The following is a 14,503-nucleotide window of genomic DNA, read 5'->3' on the forward strand; positions in this document are numbered from 1 at the left end:
ACGCTAGCTTCCTAGCTTCAGTCTCATTTGCTGTTATTAGTACTTGTGCGCACGTGTCTTTGTAGTAAGTTCCCAAGAAGATGGCAACATGACGTTCGCCGAAATATCGGAAAGTATATATTAAAATTTATTTAATCTATATTTCTAGTATACGCTGTCAATTCCTTAAATATTAGTTATCAAATTATTCCATAATTTGATTTTCATCTCCTTTCAGAACCCTAACTTTAATAACGAATACACAAGAACACATCTTTGTTATAACATCATGTTTATTACCTAATTATGATACAAAAACAGATTTATAAATCATAAGGCAAATCTTATGGCAAATTTTAAGTCTATCCTTAGCATTGCAAAACACATTTTGAAGCTTTTCCGGAATTATGTTCTGCACTGCCAACTGAATGCATTCTTTAAGTTTAAGTTAAGTTGATCTTTGGGTGATAAAGCTTTGTTTTTTTGAAACCCCATGCAAATAAATCGAGGGAGGCATCAAATCTGAAGAATGCGGACGCCAAGTTCGAGGTCCTCCATGTCCATTCCACCAATTCAGAAAGTGTCTGTTGAGGTATTCTCGGAAAATTAGTGCATAAAGACGTGCTCAATCTTGTTGAAACACAACATTATCAAGAATGCCATCATCAAGAATCTGTGGTTTGAGAAACTGCTGAAGCATTTCAAGGTAGACGCTACCTGTTAGAGATGCTTCCCGAAAGAAGAATAGGTGACAAATTTTGGATTTAGTCATTCCAAGTCACAGGTTAACTTTTGGAGAGTCTCTTTGCATTCTATCACTTCAGACTAGATAAGACAATTGTTTCGACTGACTTTACCACACATGTGGAACGTCACCTCATCACTAAATAAAATGTTATCCAATAAACTTCCATTTTTGATATGATCCACAAATTCTGCACATCTTGCTGCTCGATTTGGATAATCCTCTTCATTTAGGGCATGCAGTACCTGAATCTGATAAGCCTTTTGCATCAGCATCGAACACAAGATTCTCTAAAAGAACTGTTGTCTTGGACATGTTGAATCTTTGACTGTGTTCCCTAGCCAACGTTGTTGGTTCATCCTCGAACAATTGTCATACCGTTACGTGCAGTCCTTGAGTGTCCTCTTCCCACCTCGTCAAAGAAGAAATAGGAAAAGCTGTGTTGGTAATGGATAAGGCCGACTATGAGAGGAAGATGGACTACCTTTTACAGGATGCCTCTACCTATAAAGAAATTAGGTATAACCTTACAAAAACACAGATTAAATAATTAAATATATATGGATCCAGTTCTTTTAAATTTGTTCACAAGTTTATGAATCGCTTTGTTTTTAGGACCAGTTCTGTGAAATTTCCTTGTAAATCTTTCTCTGATTTCATGACATCACACTCCTTTGATACGAGATGTTACAACAAAGATGCGTTCTGGTAGGAGATGAAAATAAAATTAAATAATAATGTAGAAATGTTTACATTTATAACATATATTAAACATGATAAACATGTGTTTTTTAAAATATTCGTCCCATTTCACTGAAATAGATAGCTAATTCTCAGACACCCTGTATTTAGATCAGGCTGTTACAAAACCACCCATCATGATGAAAAAATTATGGAAAGTCCTCTAGTCAGCAAAGAATAATAAAAGTCTTGTAGAAGATGGCATATTAGCAGAACACATCAAATCAGGACGTTCACAGTTTTGTAAGGTCATATTGGATATGTTCAATGGTATTTTGACTACAGAAAAAATTCAAGTGCAGTGACATAAAATCATTGACTGTTATTACATAAAAAGGACAACAGAGATGATATCAGTAACTATAGGCCAATCAGTATGCTGTCAAATTGTGTTTAATGTTTTTATCCATTATATTAAATAGGATCACAAGATTTTTGTTGAGGCACAGCCATATGAACAAGCAGGATTCGGAGCATGATTCTCTACAATAGGTCATATCCACATTATTAACCAAATCATAGAAAAAGCAAATGAATATAATCTTCCTGCATATTTAGCATTTGTAGATTTTGAAACAGCCTCTGATTCTCCATATCAATCAGAAATAATAACTTAAAACAACAAGCTATCCCAGCAAAACGTATCCAGTAAGTAAACACTGTATATCAGAATTCAACAGCCAGTATAAAGCTAGAACATCAGGGAAGAGAATTTGGTATTGGGAGAGAAGTAAGGCAAGAAGATTGTATATCACCTAAAGTGTTTTCTGCTACATTTGAAGGAGTGTAAGAACGTCTCATGGGAACGTCTCTTACTGAAAGTTATGAGATTAACTTTCAGTAAGGAAATACCGTGAGTAGACATATTACTAACTATTATAATAATGGAATTAACTCACGACAATTATTCTTTATTCATAGAATTTTCACCTGAGTATCAGACATAGAGTTAAGTGAAACAATAAAAAGTCATTCACAAAAGTCGGTTCCTAATGGAACGGCTATACAAAGAAACATGTGAAACATTACTTCATTCCCTTAACCTAAACAGATCCGATGGTCTACATCTTTCCCCCTTGTGGGAGATAGTACTTTATAAAGCAGCAAATCTTTCCTAACATATAATTGTATACACATATATATATAAAAAAAGGACCAACCCAAGGTACTTGAATTTCTTCCCTGAAGTTAACCTTTCACCCTGGAGTCATATGATCATATCCTCGTCACTCCCCGTTGACATAATCGGTCTTCACCCAGTTAATTTTCATGCCTCTCTCCTCCTATACCTTTCTCCACTCTTCCAGTGTCTTTTCAAGCTTCTCTCAGGATAATTCGCAGAGAACAATATCATCGGCAACCATCATGCTCCCTGGCGCCTCCTTCTTGACGTCCTCCACTAGTACATCCATGACCAGATCAAAGAGATAGGGGCTCAGAGTTGATCCCTGATGGAGCCCTACGACAATGGGGAACCCCTCTGTCATGCCGACACTAGACCTGACCTGAGTTTTTGCTCCCTCATACATCTGCTTCACCAACCTCACGTACTTTTCCGACACCCCCTTCTTCCTCATACACCTCCATACTTCCTGTTGTACGCCTTTTCCAGGTGTGTAACCACCATATGTAGCGCTGCCTGCATCTCCCTATATTTCTCCATCAATCGCCTTAGTGCAAATATTGAATCCGTTGTCCCTCTTCCTGGCATAAATCCAAACTGCTTCTCATCAATTTTTGTTTCCCGCCGTATCCTTCCTTCAATTACTCTTTCCCATATCTTCAATGTGTGTGACATCAGCTTGATCCCTCTATAGTTGCCACAATCTTGAACGTCTCCTTTTCCCTTGTAGATTGGGACGAGAATGCTTTTCCTCCATTCCTCTGATATCTTTTCCTGTTGGGCTATTTTCCTCATCAGATCCAATAACATGTCTACACCCTTGCTGCCCAAGCTTCTCCACACTTCTCCAAGTATCTGGTCGGCCCCCACAGCCTTTCCATTCTTTGTTTTTCTATTGGTTTTGTAGTTTTGCTATTGGTAGTAAGGCCATTAAAAGCCTAATTGCATCTAATGGTTCACATCACCAGTGGAATTAGCTTTTTAGCAGCAACAACAAAAATGAATAAGATGGACATACTTTCCTGCAGGTTTTAATTTTAATATGATACCTGGCTACATATGTATGCAGTTGCAAATCAGAGAATACAGTGTTTGCTCTGCTCTGGTATAAAATGAACCACTGGTGAACATGAGTGAGAGAGAAAATAGAGAATGTGTGTGTAGAGAGAGAAATCAAGAAAGACAGACATAATAAATGGCATGTATAGAAAATGAAAAGGGTGAGTTGTGAATAATTTGCTTTAATCGATAAGAAAAATATAAGCAATGAATAGTTCCTTCTTATGGATTTCTTATTATTCTGGTTCCCATTGAAAAGTTAATGTATTCTCATTGTTGTAATTTTTGTGTTTGTTTGTTTGAAGATTGGAAAGAAGGCTGTTCACTATGAAAATGGAGCTAATAGCTTTAAAGTAAAAATGCAGGAATGTTCCAAAATAGTTGTATTCTGTTTTGGTGTCGGATAGCTGAATTTTATTCTTCCAGTCTTGCTTTGGATTTTCCAGAGCAAGACTGGCAAGTTTTCTGTTACAACTGTTTGAGTCTCTAACTAAAATATATTAACTTCTGCCTCTGCAGATAACTTTTAAGAAGTTTATGAATGTCAGTGTGAGTGAATAGAAGGGTTACTGATTTTTTTTGGATACAATTTTATTTTATATCTTGAGTTTATACACTGGTATCCCAAACCTAAGGATGAATACTATTTCTGAAGATTATACCTGCTAATTTAGACAAATTGGCTTGTGGCATTTTGTATAATTGATGATTTAGAGTAGAAAGCATGTACACATTCAAATTTTGGAATCCTGAGCAAAGGGATTAATTGATAGCTCCCAAAAGGATAAAAGGCAAAAGGTTGCACTAAGCGATTTATGTTTGAAGGATGCTCTTTTCATGAAGGAATAAAGTTACAAACTGATATCTTCTAATGTCCCAAAGATATCATTTAGATGATTTCGTATGGTAAAGAATTACTGGAAGGTTTGAAGAAAGATCACAGAATTACTGATATTGCCAGAAAGTTTGGAATCTCACATAGCATCGTATCCAGGCTTTGGGCAGCATTTCAAAACCAATGTAATGTGTTCCAGATGTTTGATAATAGGTTGCCCTCATTCTACCATGGGGAATGAAGACAGATATTTGTTTACAACAACAAAACATAATTGATGCACCATTTCAGGTCAGTTTGCAAGTTGGCTATATTCAAGTATAGGTATGCAGATATCTCAAGAAACTGTGGCAAGATGTCTGCGACAGTTAGGCCTACATGCCCCAAAGCCTGTAATCTGCTTCTCTTTATCCACGACTCATCTTAGAGCAAGTTTTCAGTGGTGTTATATCTATAAAAATTGGACAAGACACTAATGGGTTAATGTACTCTTTAGATGAGAATCATTTTACTCTTTCCTTTGATTCTAGATGTATTTGATCTGGCGTGAAAGTGTGATACTGCTTACCACTGTGAGAATGTTCTTGAAAGGGATTGATATGGCGGTGCTGTGGTCACGGTGTGGGTGAACTGGTGAACGATATTGCAATAAAGTTCTTCAACGTTATATTCAATTGTTCTGTGGTTCTGTAGGTGAAGAATTCATTTTTATGGATGATAATGATACAATACATTATACACAAGCAGTGGAGATACTTCTGGAGACCAATGAAATTAATCGAATCGAGTAGCCAGCATGCTTCCCAGATTTCAACTCCTTAGAACACTGTTGTTTATTATTTTAATGATATAATAGAACACAGAAACTAAGTAAATAATTAATTTATTAACTTGATGCTGATATTTCGCTGGTATTATAACCAGCATCTTCAGAGCACAAAAACACTGTTTGTCACAATACGCGAGACTAAAACAACATGGTGTACTTAAACAAAATTGTAGCAGCAACACAAAGACTAGAGTCCTGATTTTGGCGCCCTCTATCTGAAAAAAAAAAAAAAAAAAAAAAAACGCTATCATATATTACTAGAGTCCTAGAAAAGTGCTATTTTTTTCTTAATATGACTGTCTCCCAGATCTTCGGAGAAGTGACATTAAAAAAAGTCACTTCCTGGCCCAAAGACACAGTTAACAAACTCAAACCCTTCCATGTTAAAACACCGAGGATCTATGGATCACCAAAAATTCACAAACCAGGCACACCCCTACGCCCAATTGTGGACAGCATAAATAGTCCCACATACAAACTGGCTAGACATTTAGCGAAGCTACTAGCCACTCTCACTAACAATTCTCCCTCCTTTATCAAAAATTCAGCACACCTAAAAAGCATCTTACAACACCTCACCCTAAAAAGCTCAGACTTAATAGTAAGCTTTGACATCACTTCACTATTCGCAAATGTACCACTGATAGAAACCCTCAATCTACTGAAGTCACACTTCCCCCCTGATATATTTGAACTATTCAAATTCACAATACATGCAGGATATTTCACATGGAAAGGGAAAATATACAAACAAATTGATTGGACAGCCATGGGCTCCCCCCCCCCCCCAGCCAACTTTTACATAGAACACCTGGAAAAACAAGCAATCAATACAGCCACTCTCAAACCAACACTTTGGCTACGCTATGTTGATGATGTGCTTGCTATTTGGCCACATGGCCCTGAGACATTGAAAACATTCTTAGCACATTTAAATAGCCAACATCCAAAAATCCACTTTACTATGAAACTGGAAGCCAACAACTGTCTGCCCTTCCTGGATGCACTCATCACACGTCTCCCAGATGGTTCCTTATCATTTTCAGTTTTCAGAAAACCCACACATACAGGCAGATACTTACACAAACAATCACACCATCATCCTTCTCAACAATATGGCATATTAAAAACGCTAACCCATAGAGCGAGAGCAATCTGTTCAAATGACAAGGCTCTCACTGCTGAACTGACTCACTTACGCCACACCTTCTTGGCCAACGGCTACAATCCACAAAAAATAAACAAAATACTAAACGCTCCTAAGAAACCCCTCCCACCATCCACCACAGAGAACTACAACAAAACAGTCACCATCCCTTACATTAAAGGTACATCCGAAAAGATCTCAAGAATTCTCAATAAACATAAACTACGCACTACATTCAGACCATGTAGCAAATTAGCCACTCTCATCTGCTCACCCAAGGACAGCATTCCTCCTTTATCACATCCAGGAGTCTACCAAGTACCCTGCTCATGCAATCAAGCCTACTACGGTCAAACAGGAAGAACTGTGAATATCCGCATCAGCGAACATAAACGATACGTCCGGAAATATCATTACGGGAAGTCGGGCCTAGCAGACCATGCTCTGGATACCCCTGCACACAGGATCAACTGGAAAAACACAAAAGTACTACACAGAAACAGAAACCCATATAAATCAGAGAGATTGTTCTTAGAGGCGACAGAAACCCTAAAACACACTCCAAATCTCAACAAATATGGCTGTATTAACTTGCCGAAGATCTGGGAGACAGTCATATTAAGAAAAAACTAGCACTTTTCTAGGACTCTAGTAATATATGATAGCGTTTTTTTTTTTTTTTTTTTTTTTTTTTTTTTTTTTTTTTTTTTTTTTTTTTTTTTTAGAACACTTTTGGGATGCAATATGGAGATGCATTGCTACTCGAAATTCCCCACCATAAAACAAACAAGGGCTTATCCTTGCTCTGAAGGAGGCTAGTAAGCCAGTTTTCCTCAAGAACTCCTGAATCACTTAGTGTTAAGCATGGTACAATATTGTGAGAGCTGTATTGCAATTATGGGTGGAAGATTCCAAGATCTTCCATAAGTAAGTCAGCACAAGAGGGTGAGCGGGGACTGCCCATGGCCAATCTGGTTAATTGTTTGTAAATTGTTTTCTTCTATACGAAATAATTAGAAGATAGACAGTGGTTAAACAATGAAGAGACTTGTAGGAATAAATTGTCTAAGATGTTGATAATTTCAACCACTGGAATGTTGGTAAACAGGGAAGTGACATCAAGGCTGGCAAGTATATCATTTTCAGAGATAGAGATGTTTTTTAATTTTTCTATAAAATGTTGAGATTTTTTAATATAATTATCTGAATTATGGATGTGTTGTTGTTGTAGAATTTTAGCTAGATATTTTGACAGTAAATACGTAATTTGTTTAATTTGTATTTGCTACGGTGTATCACTGTAGCAAATACAGGTGGAAGAAAGCTACAGTGATACACCGTAGCAAATACAAATTTGAAAGACTCTTTATGGAATCAGCCTCAGCCCTAAGAAATTCTCCAAACCTCAACAAATTTGGTTGTATGCGACTGCCTCAAATTTGGGACGCCTACATCTGCAGACCTTCATCCCAAGGCCAAGAACACCTACTTAGCCCGCTAGTGGGTACCATCAGGACTGTTAAGAGAACAATAGCTTCATCTCTTCATTCCCAGTTTCTGTGTTGTAGTGCCTACATGCACGTAACTTTTTTGTAAGTTCCTTTAGAAAATGGCAACGTGACGTTGCCGAAATATCGGAAAATATTTATTAAAGTTTAATTTAATTTATATCCTTAACTACGTTGTTCTATTCCTTAAGTGTTTTAATAATACTATTTTGCTATTGAAATAGAATTGTCAGTTAGTGTATAGCTTGTAATTTTCATTTCTTTGCTTTCCTGAGTGTACCCTAAAGAAGCCGGCGAAACTAGTTGGTAATTAAATTAGTTATTCACCTACACATGACCAATATCTAAATAATAGTGATTAATTTAATCAGGATGCATCTACCACCTGTTGGTAGATGCATCCTGAAGATGTAATTTTCACTGTAGGATTCTGGTAACATCATGATGGTCTCATACTAAGTGAGGAAATTCAGCTAGCACCATTTACAAATATTCATACCTGCAGAGATTCAAACTCTAGCATCTGAAGGTTGGAGAATAAAGTGCTATCCACTCAGCCAGCCAACCTGAAAACTCTTCAGATGTATTCTTTTTAATTGACCCCCCCGTGTGTGCGAGCACATGCACACATGCTTATAGTAATTAATGAATCCATGCGACTGTTACAATATAGTTGCTTGTAAATATGATAGTAACAGCCTTTGAATTATATTCATTCAGCCACTCTGGCAAATTGTCAGGGTGTATTCTTTTAATATAAATCTTTCCGTGTTAACCGTGTACTGCAGAGTGTATAAAGCATGTTCAGAATAAAATTGGAAACCTTCATTAATCTGCTGAAAATGATTTACAGTGATAGTTGATTAACTGAACTATTGTTGCAATGATAGTTCATTAAATGTGTGTCTTTGCCTATACTTATACTTTTTCTTTCCTTCTTCTCTTAGGAAATAGATGAATCAGAAAAAGAAACAATAATTAATGTACTAGGTCAAATTCATGGATCTAGCGAAGAAGGAAATAATCACTGTTTGGTATGACTGCTTAGTTGTTTATGAAATCTTGGAGTGTTTTCCTGTTTTATCATGTGCGTGTGTGTCGAAGAGTTTATTATAAGGCAGAACACCAGAATAAGAATAATATTTTAATTGACAACACATTTCATCCTAATTGCATAGGATCTCTTCAGGTGTAAACATGTGCTAGTAGACTAAACAGTGAGGACTAACAAAAATGATAACTTTATGCAGTTATAGAAGAGAATGATGTTATTTTAAAATATTTCTAACTGTATGTTGTATCATTCAGAACATCTACATTTTTACACATTCATGTGTACGTATTTGGCTAATGAAGAAATGTATTCAGACAAGTTGATACTTGGATTAATATTTAGATGTATAGGATCTAATGTCATTTCTGACTCCCAGATTTTTCTCTCTCCATTGTACCTTAGCAAAGATGCAATAGTTCAGATTTTTCTGATAATACTTGATGACTCATTTGTGTTTCGCAAATGAATCATCAAGTTAACATGTGGAACTATTAAATCCGAACAATTACATTATACTGATTTAATAGTTCCCCAAGACATTTCACAAATGAGTCATCAAGTATTATGAGAAAAATCTAAACAATTACATTATTGCTATGATACAACAGAAAAATCTGGCCTTCTTTGGAAATAGCATTAGATCCTTAACCCAAGTAACAACTTCTCTAAATACATCCTAGCTTTCATTAGCTAAACACGTGCACACAAATTCGTAAACATGCACAACATTCTGAACAATGCAACATATACAATTAAAAATATTTTAAAATAACATCGCTCTCTTCTTTCTGTAATCTTTGTTAGTCCTTACTGTTACTAGTTTGTATGTTTACACCTGAAGAAATCCTGTGCAATGTTATCATCTTATTCCAGTGAGCCTCTGTAGCACAGTTGGTATAGACAAAGCCCTTTGGTCAGAAAGACCTGGGTTTGATTCCCGTCCATGATGTGAGGAACCTTTATCTGGTCTTTTTCAACTAAAAGTGAATTAGCCGGTCTCATACAGAGGTTTTTTTGTATAGAGGGTTTTTTTCACCCTAAACTCCGGTTTTTCATCCTTCATAACACGCAAACCAGCCTGTGAACACACAGAACTACAGTCATAAAAAAATACATACTTAATCCCTCACTAGTAGGGCTCAAACTAAGGGACAGTTGAGAATGGCGAAATCCCCATACAAATAAATAAATCTTATTCCAGTATTCTGCCTTAAACTCTTAGTTGCATACTCAAGAACCTGCAAGGGATAAATTTCACTATATTTTACAAAAATAAAAACTATATTTAGTATTAATGGTTTCAGAATATTGTTTAACATTTTATTGTAGGAATAATTATTTGGATTTTCTTACATTGCTGATGAGCCGCTGAGAAATTTACCCTAATTAAAGTGAAATGAAGGAGAGTAATTTGCAAATACCTTTGTGGGTCATATGACCTTATCTCTACTGTTTTAAGGATGAAGGATTGTTTCAGTAAAGCACTGTCAGACTAGCATACCCACAACCACGAAGATGAGCAGCAATGTAAAGCATGAGCTGCAAAAAAAAAAAAAAAAAAACTATCATGGAGGAAATATAAAGAAAAGTGATCATCATACTTGTGAATAATACAGAATGTATGCAAAGGGTGATTAGCATGATAAGAAATGCTAAATCAGATTTTGAGAGAAAATTTTGTTGGTTGAAGTTCTTCAGATGTCATCAACAGTATCCCACCTACTGTCCTGGTCTCTCTATCCACCCTGAAAATACAGTAATCTTTACATTCTAGTCCTGTTACCATCTAATTTTCTGTCATCCAGCTCTTGCTGATGCCTATAATTTTTTTGCAAAGTCAAGCTTACCAGTGCCAGGATCTGTTTTCCTTTATTTTTGTACTTCTGACATTCATGCACATGCATTTCACCATCCCCTTGTATTGATTTGAAACCTATGAAACCGCATTTGTTATTGCATATCATTATTTGAACATCCCCTTGCACCCACAGTTAACCTATTCTGATTTGAAAGCTATGAAACTTCATTTGTCATTACATATCAATATTTCAACATCCCTTTGCACCCACAGTTATCAACTGATTCTGATTTGAAACCTATGAAACTGCATTTGTCATTGCATAATCAATTCCATACACCCCCTAGAACACTCATTTATCCCAGGGGTGGCAGAACCCACATTTGATTGTATCTCTCCTAGTCTGATTTTGCACTTTCAACCTCTCACTGAACAAAACTCTCTTTCCAAATATCATTCCAAATCCATTTTAATACATCCATTAGTCTTTTTGCCATCAAATGCGCTGCATAGATCTATAAACTGCACATCAATCCTCCTGGGTAATCTTCCCATTGACTCATTATTAATCATGGCCTTTTCTTTGCAGCCCAAGTCTGCCTGTGTGCGTGTGGTGACTATATACCTCACATTTGATGGACACTTCCAGCAGGATAATGAAATGTATCACAGTTTACACTATCCAGGACTGGTTGAAATAAGATGACAGAAATTTTAATCTAATAATTTTTCCTCACTCCATTACCAGCATCTCATTTCCTTTAGGTGTGGTGGAACAAAATGTTTATTATAGGGACCTGCTGTTGGCAGTGATAAAAACTTTAGAATTCATGATGCCTACCTCTGTGGTAGAGATATTTGTAGAGTTCTTCTGGTGCATTATGAAGTGAAGTCAGTGCCTGAGCATATCAAGGCTGTTCTGAAAGACCTCAGTAGTCATATATGCTATTTGTCACCATTATATATTGATTGAGATCCATGTCTGTGATGTTATACGATTAGATCAAGGATGCTGAAATCTGATTTTAAATAATTCTTTATTTCAGTTGTAATCACAGTGAGAATGTATACATTTGTAACTTTCAACATTTTCATAACTTATATTAGAAAAATGACTTTTATTACTTATCAGTTCACATTATGCACTTCTTAAGGGTCTTGACATCAACTGGACTTTGCTCGTTTTTTTATTCAGAGGTAATCAGAAGATGTTCTTCTGATTACCTCTATAGCATTTTTAAAAATGAGTGTAGGCAGTGAAGCGTAAGGATTGTAATAAGTTGATTGAATGCAGTTGAAAGAATTGCTTTCTATTAAACCTGCAATTTTAGGTTTAATATGGTGTGGTGCATCATTTTGTTATTCAATACATATACCAGGATATACCAGATGTTTTTATTTTATTTTATTTTATTTTTATTTTTTTTATTATGTGTTATAAAGCAAAAGCTTATGCAATCCAGGTTTTGAATCCAAAAATTTGAGATGATTGCTACTTGGTGGTTTTCACTCGGCTGTATAGGTCACCCAGCTGACATAGTTTTCCCTGAGCAGGTTAGTTTAGAATTGATGTCATGACTTGATTTTATCTTTTGATATGCTGGTAATCAGTCCATTTGAATATTCCTGTGCTGTTAAGTCCACGATTTTTACTCCAAATACCAGTATTGCTAATCTCTCTCTTTCTCTCTCTCTCTTATCCATCTGAGAATAGCTATGATTATGCATTGAATATTACTCATATCATGTTACATTGTACTGTCTTCACTTTCAATAAGGATCTGCCATTGTTACCATCTGTTCACTCCTTAATTTCTCTTTGAGTCGTTATTATTAAATGCTTTATCTATCTATGCTTCTAATCTCTCTCCCTCTCTTTCTCTCTCTCTCTTATCCATCTGAGAATAGCTATGATTATGCATTGAATATTACTCATATCATGTTACATTGTACTGTCTTCACTTTCAATAAGGATCTGCCATTGTTACCATCTGTTCACTCCTTAATTTTTCTTTGAGTCGTTATTATTAAATGCTTTATCTATCTATCTATCTATGCTTCTAGGACAATTATCCCCTGGACATTAAACCCCCCATCGATAACACACTAATTAAACCCGCCCACATATCCCCCCCTGGACATTAACCCCCATACAAAAAACACAGACAATGAACCCTCCCATTTGAAATATCAGTAGATGAAATTAAATAAGATAAAAAAAAATAAAAAAGAGTTTTAAAGTTGCAATAACAAAAAATAAATAGAATGCGGAATGACAATTTAATCTTCTTTGGGTGTTATCTTTGAATGCACAATCAAAGTGACTGATGACATTTCTAGGATCAGGTTAATAATAATTTTGTTCTGAATTCTATGTCAAAATGAGGCTCACTTTTCCTGGTATTTTAACTGTTATGACCATCATGAAGTGATTTAGGATTATGTTAAGATCATAGGATTACCTGTAGTTTCTTTAATCCGAATTATATGTCAAAACAAGACTAATTTTTCCTGGAATTTTAACTGTTATGACCATCATGAAGCGACTTACATTAAGATCATAGGATTAGGAATCTCTAAACAGAAAATTTTCAATTCTGTTTTGTCTTATTACTCTAAACTTTAAACATTATGGTTAAATATTTGTATATAAATAAGTAACTTACATTTGTGAATTATTGTAATCTTGATAATAAGACCAAGCATGTCGTCGGAGTGAAATTGAAACAAAATATTTTATTTTGATCTATTTTAATATCTATAAAATATGTTTGACTATCCATGATGGACTTTGTAAAATTGAATAAAGGAAAGGAGACAGTGATTTTTGAAGGTTATGTGTACGTAAACCAAATTGAGAAATGGTTTTATATCATTTGAGTGTGAAAGAAGGCGTAACAAGAGTGAATGCACAGCTAAAATTAAACTCCATGGGGAAGAGCTTGTGGGATGGTTAAATGATCATTCTCATAGTCCAGATCCAGCACAATGAGAAGTTCTCAAAGTAGTTCAACCGATTAAAAGACAGGCAGAAGAAACTGAAGAAGCACCGCAGCAAATTATCACCCAATCTCTTTTAACGATAAATGAAGATGCAAAAGCCAAGTTACCGACAGTTTATCATTTACGTCGCAATGTCAGACATCACCATCAAGCGGTTAATAATCCATTACCTGTTCCGTCGAATGTTGGTGAAATCGATATTCCAGATGGTTACAAAGTTACACATGATGGCCAAGATTTTCTTCTGTTTGATTCCGGTTCAGACAATAACAACAGAATGTTAATCTTTGGAACACACGATCACGTTTCTTTTCTTTCCTGTTGAGAAGTGATGAGATGCCTGTGTTTGTGGGGGTGATGTGGATTTGGACTACATACTCATTGAGATTTTATCAGATTCATTGTGCCTCCCTATTTAAAAATTTTTATGATATCATTGTTTACCATTTTATATAAATTATGTACATATTAGTTTTATTCATCATCAACAACCATGGGTCCAATGCCCATAAGTGTCTGATGCTATCTTGACATGATTCTTCCATTGCATTCTATTTTGTACAAGATGACTCAGTTTGTGTATAGAGTTTCCGCACCATTTGACAATATCATTGCCTCGTTCTCTGTTTGGTCTTCCTTTTTTTTGATCTTTCCTTCATTCATCCCAAACATCTGCATTTTT

General features: G+C 35.6%; 1 protein-coding gene across 1 annotated transcript in view; it reads left to right on the forward strand.

Annotated features, from left to right (window-relative positions):
* Positions 1–14,503, forward strand: part of nonC (serine/threonine-protein kinase Smg1) — a 1,124,353-nt gene that overhangs the window by 470,389 nt on the left and 639,461 nt on the right. Inside the window, exon 32 of the mRNA XM_090398044.1 lies at positions 8,914–9,000. Coding sequence (XP_090254170.1) covers positions 8,914–9,000 — 87 coding nt within the window. The remainder of the gene's footprint in view (positions 1–8,913; positions 9,001–14,503) is intronic.

Source organism: Typopeltis vanoorti, chromosome 9, assembly GCF_054136105.1.
Source record: "Typopeltis vanoorti isolate ZY-2024b chromosome 9, IOZ_Tvanoo_1.0, whole genome shotgun sequence".
NCBI lineage: Eukaryota > Metazoa > Arthropoda > Arachnida > Uropygi > Thelyphonidae > Typopeltis > Typopeltis vanoorti.